The sequence below is a fragment of the Colobus angolensis genome, unplaced genomic scaffold (assembly GCF_000951035.1).
Source record: "Colobus angolensis palliatus isolate OR3802 unplaced genomic scaffold, Cang.pa_1.0 Scaffold214, whole genome shotgun sequence".
In the NCBI taxonomy this organism is placed as follows: domain Eukaryota; kingdom Metazoa; phylum Chordata; class Mammalia; order Primates; family Cercopithecidae; genus Colobus; species Colobus angolensis.
In genome coordinates, this window is record NW_012115311.1 from 4,228,694 (window position 1) to 4,246,610 (window position 17,917).

The window sequence follows — 17,917 nt, forward strand, 5'->3', positions numbered from 1 at the left end:
AAGAGACTAAAATGACATTGAGGCAGAAAAAAAAAAAAGACAGCCTATTTGAGATACATATGTTTTTCAGTTTTAAAAATTGTAAAAACCATACTTTAAGTATTGTCAATAAGAAAAGTTAGTAGGGACAAGATTTGATGTTTTACATATATAACTAAACAAAATCCTCAGGTGAACTTTAAAATAGAGTAGCTTCTCATTAATCTAAAGTGCATAAAGTGTGATCTTGTTTAAATTAGAAAAAAGGGTCAGGCCGGGCAGGACACAGTGGCTCATGCCTGTAATCCCAGCACTTTGGGAGGCCAAAGTGGGTGGATCGCTTGAGATCAGAAGTTCGAGTAGTACCCATCTCTACTAAAAATATGAAAATTAGCTGGGCATGGCGGCCAGAGCCTGTAATCCCAGCTACCTGGATGCTGAAGCAGGAGAATAGCTTGAGCCTGAGAGTCAGAGGTTGCAGTGAACCGATATTGCACCACTGCACTCCAACCTGGGTGACAAAGTGAGACTCTGTCTCAAAAAAAGAAAGAAAAGAAGAAAACTTTAAAAGGCTCACATAATCTATGTGTCCCGAATGTCCTTTGGAATAAAATAATTATGACATTGCAGTTGGTATTAAAGATAAAATAACCCTTCCTGTTTCATTTAAATTAAAAATAGCCCATTAAGAATTTTTTAAAGGAGTTTTCTTAGAAAATGTCTTGGGAACAATTCTAATGAGTTTAGGACATTACATTTTCCATTATGGATAACTTACATTGACTGTCTAAAAATTCTAGTGTCCCAAATAAAATGCAGAACACTTCATTTGGAAAAAATACTATAGATACAATAAAATGTAAGCATGTAGAGTATTCCTAATCTTTCCTTGATACCATCAATGAAACTGTGTCAAGTACTTTCCAGGCAGAATGTGCAGTGAAGGATGATAGTGACAAAAGTAAAGCAACAAAGAGCGCTTCTGCTAATGAAGCTTAAATTTTACTGGAATAAATGGGTAATAAACAGATTTGTGACATAATGTCATAAGATAGTAAATAGTATTTAAAAAATAGGAGGTCCAAAGTTCTAATTACTTGTCCAATGAAAACAGTCATTGGCTGCCCGCTACACACCAAGATTCTAACAGAATATTTCATGAAAGCTGGCTGGAAGAAACTACATCCAACCACAGCTAAATGATTATATGAGGTATAGATTTAATTGTGAGTATTATAATTCCAGCTTAGAAAAATGTCTGCTATAGGCAACATTTTCTCAAGATTTCCTGACTGTAGTGAGTTAATATTTCTGAGAATTTTAGGATGAAAAGAGATTTCCTAAGAAAAGAAAAAAAAAAAAAAAGGCATGCAAATGATCATCTTGCTTAAATAATGGAGCATGAGGAAAAAATGTTTATATATCAAAGAGCTCTGTCAAACCGTTATATTGTTCACCAAGTCTGGTGAATTGTGAATGCCTCATATCCGATACTGAGTTCTCAGTGCCTTGCTAGATCCATGATTATAAGGAGTGTGTGCTATGTTGTTGGGCTGTTCTGCAAAAGGCACTGGACTTAAATCCATGCTCAGGTTCTACCATTAGGAGACTATTAAATTATGGGTGGTCACAAGTTCTCAGGATTTTCAGTGTCTTCATCTACAAAATGCAAGATTTTGAGTGAATGACATCTAAAGTCCCCAAGAATCGTATCATCCTGTCTGCTAAGCTACCATTATTAAAACAGAGAAAATTGATCCTTTCGGGGGAGGTATGGTGTTGAGTGGGAGAACCAAGCTAAAGACATCAGAGTAGGAACACTTTAATCTTTTACCAAAAATGTGATATATATAAAAAAGCATGGTCTGATTTGATGACTATATTACTGAATCTTCTATATTCTCTTGCCCTGTACTGCTGTCAGATAAAGTAAGTGGCCAGGAGTCCCTTAGCAGAACATTTCATAGTTCATTGTTTGCAAGGTTCTAGATTTATAACATCAAGATTGAGTGACTTACAGAAATGATGTGGCTTATAAGTGTGTCCCTCATCATGTTAATTGTCCCAATGGTAGATTGGAACTCTGTTTATGGTTTTCTCTCAAGTCTTCTTGAATTGACTTAGATTTTCAAACCATGTCACCTCTGTGAGTTACTTGTTGTATGAAGTAATACTTCTTTATTTGTACTAAATTTACTTTTCTTCCATTTTCAAAAGATCTTCCTCACCTTCATAATATCTTGATGTATGAGAAATGATCACTTTATACCTCTCATTTGTTTATACTAGCAAAACACTTTTCCCTTATTTCTTTTATATATTTATATCATAAATGTCCATGTTTATCTAGGTAGGAAAGTTCTCTAACTTTAAAGCCTAACCTTTGAAACCAATTTCTTTTTCTTCTTAAGAAATACGGTTTTGCTTGGGAATTTGTTATTTTATATATCTTGCCATCTTTCACCAATAAGAACTGTATTCAGCCTCATAGAACCAGTTATCTTGTGTTTCAGTACAATGGCAGAATAAGGTTTCTGTTATTTCAGTATCTTTCTTGTTGAAGTTCAACATTGTTGACTATTTAAATCTATTGTGTTTTATATCTTTAGAAAGCAGTTCATAATGGCTCTTCTATCCTTCTGCCACGGTGTCAGTGATAAGTTGGAACTCACCGTCCAACAAAGCTTTTAGAATTATTTTTACTTCAGACTTGCTTGTATTTGAAGGTTATAGACCTTTCCTTTCTGCCATCAAACAGCCTCAAGAGATCTTCTTGCACATATTTGCTGTCAGGATGAACTTTATTATATAAGAAAGAAAGCCAAAAAGCTTTACAGGGACCAAACTTATGATGCTGGTCATTGTGATACAGTTCTAACTAATGGAAAACTCTCAATAGATGAGTAAATTCCAGACAGATAGACACCAATATCCTTCTCAGGCTGTCAAATTACCCACTTAATCTAGAGTAAAAAGTAAAACAGTTGTTTGATCAAGCATTGATATGGACCTGATAATAGAGCTATACTTTTTGGGTGTCTGGAGAAAAAGTTTCGTTGGAAACACTGAATGATGGATTAGAAAGAGCTCGAGGCTAGAAGATCAGAGACTTGGGTACTTTTATGTTCTCCATGACTCTGAGGCTCTTAACTTATTCAGGGTTTGATTTTTAATATATTATACTAGGAATATGCAATGAATAGAATATGATAAATTTATTAAAAAATTACATGAAAACTAAAGTATGTTATATGTGTAATGTGCATTATGAGAATTCATCAAAATTATGGCAAGAGTTTTATCTCAAAGAGAGGTCATTTGTTTCTGAAGATAATATGTAGTAAGATAAGGGAAAAGCAAACTTTTGAATGCTAGTTTTAAGGACTTCCTGAAACCCAGTTTGAATTTTCCCTCAGAATTCATTCCAACTCTGATTGTAACCCACAAATTTTGTTATAACTTATCCCTTTGCACAAAAGAGTATGGATATGTGTAAAATTTCCAGATGTAGACTTACGTAATTAGCTTAGTAAAATCAATTATAAAATGGATAACACTTTTCATGAAAGAAGTAGAACTTTGGACTGGGTGTGGTGGCTCACACCTGTAATCCCAGCACTTTAGGAGGACGAGGTGGGCAGATCATGAGGGGTTCGAGACTGGACTGGCCAATATAGTGAAACCCTATCTCTACTTAAAACACAAAAATTAGATGGGCATAGTGGCGGGCACATGTAGTCCCAGCTATTCAGGAAGCTGAGACAGGAGAATCGCTTGAACTCGGAAGGCAGAGGTTGCAGTGAGCCGAGATTGTGCCACTGCACTCCAGCCTAGACGACAGAGCGAGACTCCATCTCAAAAAAAAAAAAAAAAGGAAAGAAAGAAAGAGAGAAAGAAAGAAAAGAAAAGAAAAGAAAGAAACTTCAATGAAGGCTATTATATGAATACAGCAGGAAATACTTTGTTCCTATGAGAAAACAAAATGGCTGCTGAAGTGATATGACATTGTGAGCATGCCTGAGATTATGCCACAATTAAACAGTATGCAAATCTATGCACACTGAGCATGGTGAGAAAGGTGAACTGAGGAAAAGATATAACATAGGAGGAGGTCTAAGCTCTGTTAAAAATAGTTTCTATTGAATTCCTAGGCATAAAGTAAGAATTGCTCATAATATCCAGATTATACAACTTGCCTATAACACATACTTTATTTAGCAATTTTTTAAACAAGATTGGTTTCTCATTTCCATAATTTATTTTACATTTTTATGTTTTAAAAGGTTGATATTCACAAGTCTGAACATTTCAACAAGGCCTACCAAATTGAAGATGTAGAATGAAAAGTTGATGATCACATTTTCATCTAGATAAATATTCGTAGAGTCAAATAATACTATATGTATGGATATATATGTGTGTGTATGTGTGTGTGTGTATATATATACATATATACACACACACATATGTGTATAACCAGTTATGGTTTTTACACATATATGATCAGTTATGTGTATATAAGTACATATAGACACATATATACACATATATACACATATACACACACATGTGTATATATACATATATGTGTGTATATATACATATATGTGTGTGCACATATATTTAATTCTTCCTGTTATGACCATTTTTTCATCTTTTGTCAAAAGTCATTAAGATCATATGGCTTCATATTTTCAGCCTCACTGCTGAATTTCCCATCCCCTCAAGCAGCCCCAGACAATATACTCACAAGTATAAGAAATATGCCTATTACTTTCCCCAGTTCCTCCCTTGGCGTGGTGCTCAAATAATCTTAGCAAACTAGCTTCAGACACACACAGACCTTCAAACCCAAGTTGCAGACTACCCATTTATTAATTTAAAATGGATAATTTTTGAGGAAATCAGATAGTCAGTACTACAGATAGTGTGACATATGACCCTCATTTTACTATTTATCTGTGCGAAAAAATATTTTAACATCACCTTCACAGAATTATAAAGACTAACACAGTAATGTCTCAAACAATGAAATATTAATGAAGATTCCAGTTATTGTGTGTGCTCCTATTCATGCTGAACACATGATTTCTTTATTGGAGAGAAATGAACTCTTTTTAGGCCATGACAGTGAAATATAAATTTGATATAGCAAAAATGAAATTTCCAGGCCTTCAGAGAATGTTTGAAAACATGGTTTAGATGGTTCAAGGGAAGAGGGGAAAAGATAGGAAAAGAGGAGTAGATACTAAAAAGAAAGGGTCAGAGTAAAAAAAAAAAAAAAAAAAAAAAACCAGCATGAGAGATTCTTGAATTAGTGTTCATTAGCACAGAGTAACAATAGTAGTAGTACTAGTAGTAGTAGTAGTAGTAGTAGTAGTAGTAGTAGTAGTAGTGGTGGTAGTAGTAGTAGTAGTAGTAATCGTAGTCATAAATAGTAGAAACTGAAAAGTTAGGCACTGTGCTGAGTAATTTAAATGCATTCTGTTGTTCAAACTTCACAGTAACTCTGTTCCATTTAATCATAATAAATGAGTTAATGTCTCATTTCACAGAGAGGAAACAGGCTTAGAGAATTTAGATTCCTTGCAGGGATCAAGGGATCAAGGAGCTAACAAGTGATACTAGATTCAAATTCCAGTCAATGTAAGTCTAGATCTAGATTCTTTATCCTTTCTGAGACACTGACCCAAAAGTGTGAGAGGTAGAATTTGAAAAGGCAAAAACAGCTCAGAACATGTCTCCATACCTAAGACTTCTTCACTTCTATTTGCCGACTTAGATTTTTATACAGGTGAAATTTGAATGGATCATGTTTCTGCTTCATTAAATGTGTAATGCTCTTTAAGATGTACATTTGATATGATTTACTATTGAATATTATGTTTACCAACATACCAAACTTATTACTACCACCACGCTCACATCACCACCAGTATCATCACTGCCTTGCTTCTAATCTAAAACATATTATGTGTGGCTTTATAGTACTAAAAGAAGCAATCCATTCCAAGAAAGAAAGAGTAAGTCCTTCGATTTGACCTAGAGATGTTTCCTATTTTGCTTTCCATGTATTAGCTGCTATGTCTTAAAGTTAAATTTGTTTTCTTCAAGGACATTATTATTTTTTAAATTTCTGTGTGTGTGTGTCTGTGTGTGTGTGTGTGTGTGTAAGGGGTACTCAGGAAAACTGAAAGAAATAAATATATTTCCTTTGTGCATATTTATTTTTAAAATATTCAGAAGTTTGTATTAAGTGGAAGGTGGTAATTTTCATAGTGAAACTATTAATATTCACTTATTCAAAACTATATATTAGGCAACTACTGCTACCTGTTGAAAGGGTAATGAGCAAGGAATTGGAGAAATATTTATTCCTTGTCTTCCTATCTACATAAGCATTCTACTTCTTAGTTTTCATGGAAAATTTTTAAATTAAAATCCTATAAAAAGAATGCTCCTACACTGATAAAATGTCTCACTTGATTTTTAAGTAACTATTTTTAGGTCAGAAGCTATCAGATGAACTGGAATTATAAAGTTCTACACTTCACTCTTACTCTGAAACTAACATGGCATCCTTTCTTGGTAAACTTAAAAATGTGTACTTCCTTAATTATATATTCTTAGCTTTTTTTTCTCAAAATGTTAAAATAATGGTGTCAAAACCCATAGTGGTTTAAGCATTTTTAGATGTCTTCCAACTAAGAATATTTAACATTCACTGTCTCTTTATGTCAGTGTTTTTTGAAGTATGGTCTGCTGACTAAAATTATAATTACTGTAGATTCTTATGACAAATTCAGATTATGGTTGGCTGATTTAGAGATTCCAAAAGTATTTTAAACATTAAAGACTGAGAAACAATTCTGGAAGTCAAATTTCCTAATCATGTAATGGTTTTATTAAGGAGCTTCAACGTATTTGAATCTAAACATGAAATGGTTTTACTTCTTTCTGTCACTCTCCTTGGCCACCTTATATCAAATATCCTTTGTTTCCGAATGATATCACTATCAGTTATCATAAATTTTCTGAAATTCAAATTATTTAAAAGTAGGCTATGTTCAGTTTAAAACTCAAGTTTTATAATAAGCTTAAAGATCTTCTCTTCCCAATAAAGGCCTGACTCATGGCTTGAAGGATATGGAATTGTCCATCTCTCACACATCCTTTAACTCCAACACTGGTATTCAAGGTGGGACACAGGCTCTTCATGTTTCCTCATTCCTGTTGCTTTAGGGAAGATGGGGGATGAGAGAAGTTAAATGTCCTGATTTATCTGGTACTCTGGTCAGAGCTCTTTCTTGGTTAGTTGTCCTGCCTCTCCGGCTATTACTGAGCCACCTGTGCAATGCTGACTCTCCTGAGGGGTGCATGGCTGTTCTTTGAGGGCCCGGTTGTGCCTCCATACTGCATAGTTCTCTGAGTCAGAGATTCAACTCTGCCAGGCATCTTCCAGTTCCTCCGCTCCTGCAACCAGCAGTCAGTCCCTAATGGGGGTCCTGGAACCCTAACAAATCCCTCCTGAGTCCTTGCAAGAAGGCTCAAACCCAGCCTATCCTTCTAATATGCACTTACCTCACAACAGCATCACAGAACATTACCACCTTAAAAGACAGAAGGCCAGACTACCACGGGCTACTCTATTGCCAAACTTCCCTGCTTTTCTATTTTCTGTGATGAGCTGGACCAAGGGGGAGAGAGCAAGCCAACTGCCCAAACAGATGCTCCAGCAGCGGTGAGGTCGTAGTTCCTCCTTGTAGAAATTCCCAGACTTTATGAGGGGTTTTCTTGGAGTCTCCCTTACTTGACTTAGGGAGGCAGTAGTATTGGTGAGGAAACACCCTTACGTCTCCTTCTGATATTCGCTTTTAGCACAAAAACTGCACTGCCCTGGCCAGGCTGCCGATGCCTGTAATCCAATCTCCCTCCTTGGGAGGCCAAGGTGGGGAGATTGCTTGATGCCAGGAGTTCAAGACCAGCCTGGCCAACATAGCAAGATTTCTTTTCTACCAGAAAAACAAACAACAACAAAAAAAGATAGCTGGGCATGGTAGCATGTGCCTCTAGTCTTTGCTACTCTACACAGGAGGCTGAAGTGGGAGCATCGCATGAGCTCACGGGTTTGAGGATGCAGTGAGATATAAAGCACCACTACACGGCAACCTGGGAAACCGGGTGAGACTCTGTCTCTAAAAAATAACGACGACGACAAAAACAAAACAGAAACCCTGCACTCCCTGACCTCGTGGCTCTCTCGCCATCTGTCTTCCTAGGTCTACCTCTGTTATAGATTATGGAAGTAGACGGCTAGATGTTTGGAAACAGATAGGGCCCTGATGCCTCCTAGTAGGCCCTGGAAGGAAAAGTTTGATTACAATTTTCTGTAAACTCTTTTCAGAACGTGGATACTTGGGGTCCTTGTTTTCATCTTTGTTTGAGTTTTAAGTATAGTGCTGAGAACAGGAGCTGCCCCTTAACTGAGTGCCTCTTAGCGGTTCAGAACAACTGGGTTTCTAATGAATAAAAGAATTTCTTTAAATTTCTCTTTGAACAGAAGCAGAGTTTTGACGAGAGACTACTTTTATATTCCCTGATTTGAAAATCAAAAAACAAAACAATACAAAACTCCAACAGGGAGGAATGTTTTGTGTTCAGTTATCTGTGTTGATTTTGATACCACAACATAAAGCTCAGTGTTCTGTGAAGAGAATTCCAAGGTCAGGTCCCCCACAGCTTTGGGGTTTAAATGATAGACCCCTGGAAGTTGTCATAGGTGAAAAGGTGACGTGCTTCTTGTTTGGGGTTATTTACTATTGGTGTAAGTACTGACAGTAAGAAAGGGAACGACAGGAGATCTGTTTGCAGAGTTACACATTTGTCGCATGTAATTGGTGCTGTTAAATGTGGCAGCTGAGTATTGCCTACCCCATCACATCCTCACAGCCAGCTTCGCAGGACATAATAGAACCCTCAAATAGCCCTGAGTGAAAATTGTTATGGGAAAGGTAGAAAAAAAAAAAAGTAAAAACTTCCAGGCATCTACAAATATTTTTAAAAGGAAGTTCTCTGACTCATTTGTACTGTGATCTTTCCTTTGTTGGTCCCCACAGTCTTGACATCAATGCTTGTAATTAGGCCTCCACCACAACTCTGAGAAATCATGTCCTCTGTTTATAAACAGCAAAGAGCAATTTTGAAATGTTCCCATTGTGGGAACAAGATAAACATTTTGTGACAGAAGCTCTCTTAATCTTTGTTCTCTTCAGGCTTTTTAGTTACCATGGATAATTTACTATCTGAATTCATTTTTTATTTAGTTAATAACACCCTCTAGTTTTTCTAAAAGCTTGTTTCTTCAAAAATTCAGTAAATGTTGCCAGAATAAATGAAACTGGCCATTCCGCTACCATGCTCATAACAAACATAAATCCACAGCCATCTGACAGGTATGTGGTGACCAGAGCTATAAAAAGTGATATTTCAATCTGGAACTTAAAAAAAAGAGATCCCAACACATTACCCAACAGACATTGATTGGCAATCTTATCTATAGCTCAAGTTTAAACAAAATGATGGCATGAGTTCCCAGTTTTATCAGGATCTCTGTTTTTCCCACACAATTGTGCCTTTCAAAGGTCAGAAGTGAAGTAAGATTTTGGGTGGTCAAGAAAATCAGATTTAATGTCTCCTCCTTGATCTCCGGAGGAACTGTAATATATCAGCATTGTGAGTATTGCTTGGTAGTCTTCTTAGAAAACCTTAGAGGTCATCTAGTCTAAACTTGCAGTTGAAGTTTCATCTCCTTTAACCCATCAAATGAGAACAGAGTCTGCTCAGCTATGAAGGAAGTTGAAATAAAATGTTGACTTGTACTGAGCTCATAACTTCTTTATACCTCCTTCCCAAAGCCTTCCTTCCTCTATGTAAATACCCACAAAATATTTGAATTTAGCTATTTTGGTGACTGTTAATAATCACATTTGACTTTCCAGTTTAGCAGAAGCAGGTACAAAGATAATGAAGTTTATCTGTAATACATAATGAAATATAAATGTTCCAGTTAGCATGTACTTTAAGATATATTTTATTTCATGATACATACAAATCTGAAAGCAACCGAATTACAAATTCATTAAGTTGGAATGAATTTTAGAGATTACGCAGATCCGTCTCCACTCACTGCTATAATTTCTGTGGCTTAAAGACAGCCTTTGGATTGGAATCTCTATGTCACAGGGTAATCCATTCCAGTTTTAGAGCAACTCTAATTGCCAGAATATTCTTCCTTATATTTGGCCAGAAGCCATCTCTCTATATTTTTCTTATCAAAGGTCCAATTTCTGCTTTGTGGAGCAGACCAGAGCAAGTCTGTGCCCTCTTGTACAGGACAGTTCTTCATCTCTCATGGCAGCCATTGTGATGACTGCTTTTAGTAAAATTGTTACAATCCAAATAGGAAGAAGCGATCTTTGGCAATTTATGCAGTTAGGATAAAAGTCATACTTTGTAAAAGTCATGTAATCCAAACCTCTGATTTTTGAAGTGAACTGAAACCTAGAGAGGCTAAGCTAAGATTCTAAAGCTGATTGCTAGCTGAGTTGAGCCTGGCCCCTTGATCACCTAACATAGACTAGCTCTTATCACTGTGCCTTCTGGTGAAAAATTAACTTGAAATGCATTTGTTAAACCAATGATTTGCATGCACATATTTAATATCTGGGAATTGGCAGTGTCAAGCAAGACAAAACAAATAAGCAACATTGTACGGAGCTTGTAACTTCTTCTTGATGCCTCCTTCCCAAAGCCCTCAGTCTGTCCTCTGAAGCACATAGCTCTGTGCCTTGTAAACTCTCAAGAATAAGAAAATGTTGTCCAAGTGCACTGCATTTAGAAGATTCTGATCCAGTCCTGGTTTCTTCATTACCTAGTGGCATTGCATTGTTGTTTACACTGCCTCTTTGGGCCTTAGTTTTCTCATGCAGGCTGTGGTTGTCTATTGAATTCTGAGTCTGTAGCCAGGTTAGTAGGAGAAAGCACCATAGGTGTGGAAAAAATGTGTGCCAAACATTTTTTCTCACTGGATATTTTAAATTCTAAGTTTCCCACCAGCTCCAAAATCCAGTGCAGGCATCGTATCTTACTCAGTTCTGATATACTCCTTTCTCCAATATGGAGGTAGTAAATATTATCATTTTCCCCAATTATGTCCCAATTCTATCTGACCTCTCATGAGAGATTTATTTGTGAAAGATGACTAAAAGGGGAAACTAGGACATAAATGCTGAATTTAGAATAAAGCAGTTGTCTACAGCCAACTTTAAAAAATACACTATAATTAATTTATCTGAAATCAGCTCTCATATGAGTTAGAAATTTGAATATAACAAAATATAAAAACAAAACTTTATTGATAATTTTAGTCATTGTTTATTTTCACTAATTAATGATAGAACATCATGTCGACTATGCTTTTATTTCGCTCAACATTATTAAAATTTTCAAACATAGAGAAAATGTAAAAGAAATGTAGTTACTCATATATTACCTGTAATCAATGTATTACAATAATATTTTAAATTATTTTTTCTATCACTGTATTCATTCCTCAATATCAATTTGGTAATTTTTGCTACATTCAAATTCAGTTATAACACTAACTTTTGGAGTTGAGTGCAGAGATATAAGATGTTATCAAACACACACAGTCATGCAATCACCACCACAGGAGGCAGCAAACTATGGCCCTGATCTCAGATTGTTTGCCAGTTTTTTAAAATAATTTCATTGAAACGCATTCATGCTCATTTATTGCAAAGCCTAAATTATTTGTTCTCTGGCCTTTTACAGAAAAGTCGTTATAATTTTTTATAAATGCCCTTTATCAAATTAAGAAATTTCCCTTTTATTCATACTTTACTGAAAGTTTTTATCATGAATGCATGTTAAATTTTGTCAAATGCTTATACTGCATCTATTGAAATGATCACATTTTTTCAAAAATCTGTTGATGGGATAAATTATGCTGATTGATTTTTAAATATTGAAACAACATTTCATTATCTGGAAAAAACATGACTTGGTCATGATTTATTTTTTATGTATATATTGCTAACTTTTATTCACTACTATTTATTGAGGATTTTTGTGCATATTTATAAGGGCTATTGGTGTGTCATTTTAAAGAGTTTTGTCTGATTGTTTATCAGTGTAATACTTGCCTCTTAAATGTTTCTTACTGTTGTGTCTTTGTAAGAGTTTGATTAGCACCAGCATTATTTTTTCTTGAAATGTTTGGTTGAATGCACTATGAAATCAACTGGACCTGAATTTTTGTGTTGCTGGAAGGATATTAACTACATGTTCATTTCCTTTAATAAGTATAGGACTATTCAGGTTGCTTTATGTCCTCCTGAGTGAGTTTTGAAGTTTACATCTCAGGGAAAAAAACTCATTTAAGTTGTGAAATGTATGAGCACCCAGTTATTCATTCTAGTTGCTTATTATTCTTATAATATCTATAAGATCTGTATTGATGTTCCTTCTTTAATTTCTGATATTGATCATTTATATCATCTTTTTTTGTTAATCATTCTGGCTAGCGTTTTATCAATTTTATTGACCACTTCAAAAAACTAGATTTTGTTTTCATCGATTTATCTTTCATTTTATGTTTCAGATTTTATTGATTTTTGTTACCTTTGTTATTTTCTTCTTTCTGCTTGTTTTGGTTTAAACTTGCTCTTCTTTTTATAGTGTCTTAATTGAAGGTGAAATCACTGAGTTGAACCCCTCATTCTTTTTTAATAAAGCATTCAGAGCTACACATTTCCTCTAAGCACTGCTCTAGAAGCCTCACAGAGAGTTTTTAGTTGTATCTTCGTTTTCAATTTTTTCAAAATATTTTTAATTATTCTCATAAATTCGTATTTGAGCCGAAAGAACTATATTGTTTAGTTGAAAAATATTTGGAGATTTTCTAGGTACATTTAATTATTGATTGGTTGTTTATTTGTGTTGTGGTCATAGAACTTACTTAGCATGATTTCAACATATATAAATGTGTTGAGGTTTGTTTTAGGGTCCACACTATGGTCTATCTTGGTCAATGTTCCATGTGCACAAGAAAGAAATATGTTTTCTGCTGTTGTCATGTTGTTGATAGTGTTATTCAGGTCTTCTGTATCATTACTAAATTTCTGTCTACTGGTTCTGTTGGTTACAGAGAGGAATGCTGAAAGCTCCAATTATAATTTTACTTTTCTTTGTTTCTTATTTCAGTTTTAATAGTTATGGCATCTTGTATTATAGGGTTCTTTTGTTAACCATAAGCACACACAGAATTTTTATGTCTTCTCAGTGAATTGGCCTTTTTATTTTTATGTTATATCCCTCTCTATGCCTAGTAACATTGCTTCTTGTGAAATACATCTACTTTTATATTAATGTAGCCACGGGAGCTGTCTTTTAATTATTGTTTTATGTTATTTATTTTTCCTTTACTTCTGTGTAATGAAGTAAAGGAATGAAATGTAATAGAGTTGTACCTGTACTTTTTTTCGTGTATGATCATCTCTGTATTTTCATTAGTGTGTTTAGATCATATGTTTCATTGAGTATAAATATGACATGGGTAAACTGGAAATCTACCCCCATTGCTATTGTTCTTTCCTATTTATTACATCTGTTCTTCATTGCATTTTTCCTTGTTTGCCTGTTATTGGATTAAATATTTGTATATCACTATTATTTACATTTATGGCTCATATATTTAAAAATATTTAAAAGGATGCCATAATATTTATGATATAAACTGTTAATTTATTACATTCTAACTTCAAAAATATTTTTCTGCTTTATGTGTAGTATAAGAACCTTACGATGGTAGGCTTATAATTCCCCTGTCTCATCTTCTGTGCTAATGTCATTATACATTTTACTTTTACATATGTTGAAAATTACAGTATATTGCTACAGCTTTTACTTAGGCAGTAATTATAAGTTATAAAACTTTTAAATAAAAATAAATATATTTATATATAACATATCTTCATATATGTATATGTATATACACACACACATTTCTGGACATAAATCTTCATTTTTAAAAATAAATCTAACTTTCCGTCCAATATTATATAACTTCTGGCTTAAAAATATCCTTTTAGTATGTCTTTTAGTGTGGGTCTGACAGAAATAAATTGTCTCAGATTTTGATTGTTTGAAGAAAAAGTCTTTAGTATTTTTTAGAGCTATTTGTGTTGTATATAGAATCCTGGGTTAATTTTTATTCTTTTTCTTTCAACACTTTAAAGATGTCACTCCAGGCCGGGCGCGGTGGCTCCTGCCTGTAATCCCAGCACTTTGGGAGGCCAAGGCAGGCGGATCATGAGGTCAGGAGATCGAGACCATCCTGGCCAACATGGTGACACCCCGTCTGTACTAAAATACAAAAACTTGGCCGGGTGGGGTAGTGTGTGCCTGTAGTCCCAGCTACTTGGGAGGCTGAGGCAGGGAAATTGTTTTAACCCAGGAGGCAGAGATTGCAGTGGGCTGAGATCACGCTACTGCACTCCAGCCTGGCGACAGAGCAAGACTCCATCTAAAAAAAAAAAAAGATGTTACTCCATTGCCTTGTATATATTTTTTACACCAGAAGTGTGCTGTCAATCTTACTTTTCTTCGTTTTTTTTTTTTTTTTCTTGGCTGTTTTCGGTATTTTTTCTTTATCTTTTGTTTTTGACGGCTTGAATATGATGCATCATGGTTTGGTGTATGTGGGTACATATGGGGACGTGTGTTTTGGAAAGTTTTTCATTCCACCTATGCAGAAGACTAGCAACAGACGTACGCAGCCTTTATGCCTGAAAATGTACATGCCTCTTCTCTTCTATGTTAGTGTAGAGGTTTGAGGCAATAAGTCAGGAGTTGAGTTGGGTTTGGGTTTTGTTGTTGCTACGGTCAATTTCAGTGCATCACATGCCTCAGCTTAGGGTGGAAAAGAAGATTATTCTCAGTGTTCCTTCTCCACCTACAGTTTTGACCTTCCCTGTGCATCTGTGTCTCAGAGGCCCTTCCTCCAGTGGTTGTCAATTGCTGATTGTTCACTGGTGTTTGTTGGCCTAGTGATGCAGGGCAGGAAAACTCTCTGATGTCCTCATCCAGGGTCAGGCTTAGGCAGGCCTATATCTGAGTGCTAGGGATGGCACTTTCTCCATGATCTATGCCCTCCTTTTCATGGCAAACATGGCAGCTTATGTACAGGGAAGTTTTTCCTGCCCCTGCTCTACTGGTGTTGCTGTAAACCTGAGACCCAGGAGTGCTTTCTGTCTCTTCCACCAGGCTAAAGTGTTTTGCTCCTTAGGGGAGAGGAGCCTGGATAGGACTCTGTGCCTCTTCCACAGAAGCAGCCTCTTTTCTCCCCCGGGCTTGAACTATGATATTTCCCTTGAACTTTGGATAGGGTCCCTGAAGAAGAGCATGCAGAACGGTAGACATGTTCCTTGTGACTGTGGGTCCCAGGGATTCTAGTCTCTCCTGCAACCTCGCACTGAGCCTAATGTCTTGGATGGTACCAGTGTCTCTTCCTTGCATACTCTGCCGCGGGTGAGCCAAGGCTCAAAACATGGATCCTTCAGAGGAGAGTGCTTATATTTCAAGTTTAGATTCCTTGATTTCTCATCTCTCTGATGCATGCTTGGAAAATTATAATTTTATAATTTCAATTTTTCTTGAGTCAGTGTAGGGATAATACTTTCCCAACTTTCTACATCCTATGTAGGTCTTCAACTCTAAATTTCATGTTTCAGAATAGTATCCTAAAGAATTCTCATTGTTTGCTTGTGTTAAGGTAGTTATGACATCATATTTACCCCTTTAATATTTACTGAATCTAGATATTTTGATATCTCTCTCATCATTAGGCTCTAAATATGGAATTATAAAATTTTAATAAGATAATGGAAATAAAATAACCTACACTAATATTTTGTAAGTACTTCATAGAACTTGAAAATAAAGCATTTCCTATTAAAAATTAAAAATATATTTTTCTAGATACAGCTTTAAAGCTATTGCTACATATAAAGTATTTTAATGAATTACCATGAATACTATAACCATCATTTCTCAAGACTAAAGACCGGTCTCTGAAGGCACTAACTGCTTAGAAACACAACAAGGTACTCCACTTATTGTCTGAAACCAGTTTTGATTGCTAAATACACTGATTTTCATGATCTTTGAGTCATTTTGACTTGGGAGAAAAATATATGTCAAGATATTTGCTTTTTAGAAAATGTTATTTTGCAAGGGAAATATATAGTTATAAAGGAGCTACAGTATAACAACTCAAAAACTACATATCCTTATGAATTCATCAAATGGATAAAAGAAAGTGAGGCTGTCCTAACAACATCTTCTAGAATTAACTTAGTATCTGAAAGTCTTAAACTATAGCTGGGACTCAATATTATTACCTATAAAAAAATAGAAATTGCATTCTAGTGTAACAATGTGGTCTCTTGCAGCTTCAAGATCTGTAATTGTTAAATTGTATATTGCTTTTTTTTAGTGATTCTACTGAAACCATACTTATAATGAATCTTTCTATAATCGCAGGTTTCATATGGGGAGAAATTAAACAGATGTGGGATGGCGGACTTCAGGACTACATCCATGACTGGTGGAATCTAATGGACTTTGTAATGAACTCCTTATATTTAGCAACAATCTCCTTGAAAATTGTTGCATTTGTAAAGGTAACTATTATTTATGTTGTTGGTAAAGCGTATGTTCTGATTATTAATGATATACTTTCAGTTGATATTAATTTTATTAACAAAGTTACCTAGAGCTTTTTCTGGATGTAGTATTCATCAGCTCATGGTTTTATTAATAGATATATAGGGATAAAAATACATAAGTAAATGCATAACCTTTAATCACAAAACAAATTTTTATAAGTAGAAGTTATCACCCAATTCCCTTGCATCTACTAAGGAGAATGATGTCTCAAAATTACTCACATAACTGCTCTAGTTTCTAATCCTTTCTATTTCTACTGAAATTCTACTTCAAACACTGTTGAAATTTTGACAACCCAAATCTATTTTCTTCAGTTATAACTAATAGATAAAATTTCATAGACAGATCAAAATATTACTCTTTCAAAGCGTTGAAATTATTATTTCAGTATAAACTAATACAATTTGGTATAATTAGAGCAGAATATAATTTCTTTCTCCTCATCCCATTCAACTTGACAGTGCCTGAAATCTCACACACTCATTACTCCCCCAGATTTTGTACACCATCAATCTTATCCCAACCTCATAATTTGCATAAAACAGTTTTGTTCTGTCATGACAATTGGGATTATTTTGTACTTTGTTGGGTTTCTTTCAACCCAAAGTATTATCTTCTCTCCTTCACTGACTTTCCTTTTCCCCCTTTCCTTTTCTCTTTCTTTTAAAAAAAATTTCAAAATGACTACTTAATTAGTAAAAGAAAGAAAGAAAGAAAGAATATAGAATTGGGTATGACATAAATAATGCATTCAATTTAATAATCTGAACTATGAAATTCTAACATGTAGATTAACTTTTATTCATTTGGCCTAGTTCTTAAAATAACACCCTCTGCTTCTGTGGGCAACCTTCAGGTATGACAGAATCAAAATTGTCTGAAGTTGGAAAGGCCATAGTTTTCAGTTAAAATGCTACCAGTTCTCACCAAAATACTAGGGGAAAGCAATTTCTGTCAATTTTATGGAAAGCAAGTATATTTTAAAATGAAAACATAATACGGTAATTTTATTAATGCATTGAGGTAAATGACCTTGAAAAATTTAAGACAGCAGAAGGTACTCTTTTAACCAAAGGAGACTATGCATCTCTGTAAGAGGTGGGCCGTCTGTGATTAAGCGCCTAGCTCT

General features: G+C 35.0%; 1 protein-coding gene across 5 annotated transcripts in view; it reads left to right on the plus strand.

The window, feature by feature from the left end:
* Positions 1-17,917, plus strand: part of TRPC4 (transient receptor potential cation channel, subfamily C, member 4) — a 211,042-nt gene that overhangs the window by 157,142 nt on the left and 35,983 nt on the right. For all 5 annotated transcript variants that reach the window (XM_011942992.1, XM_011942991.1, XM_011942993.1 and 2 more), the window contains one exon: positions 16,603-16,742. In XM_011942992.1, the coding sequence (XP_011798382.1) occupies positions 16,603-16,742 (140 nt within the window). The remainder of the gene's footprint in view (positions 1-16,602; positions 16,743-17,917) is intronic.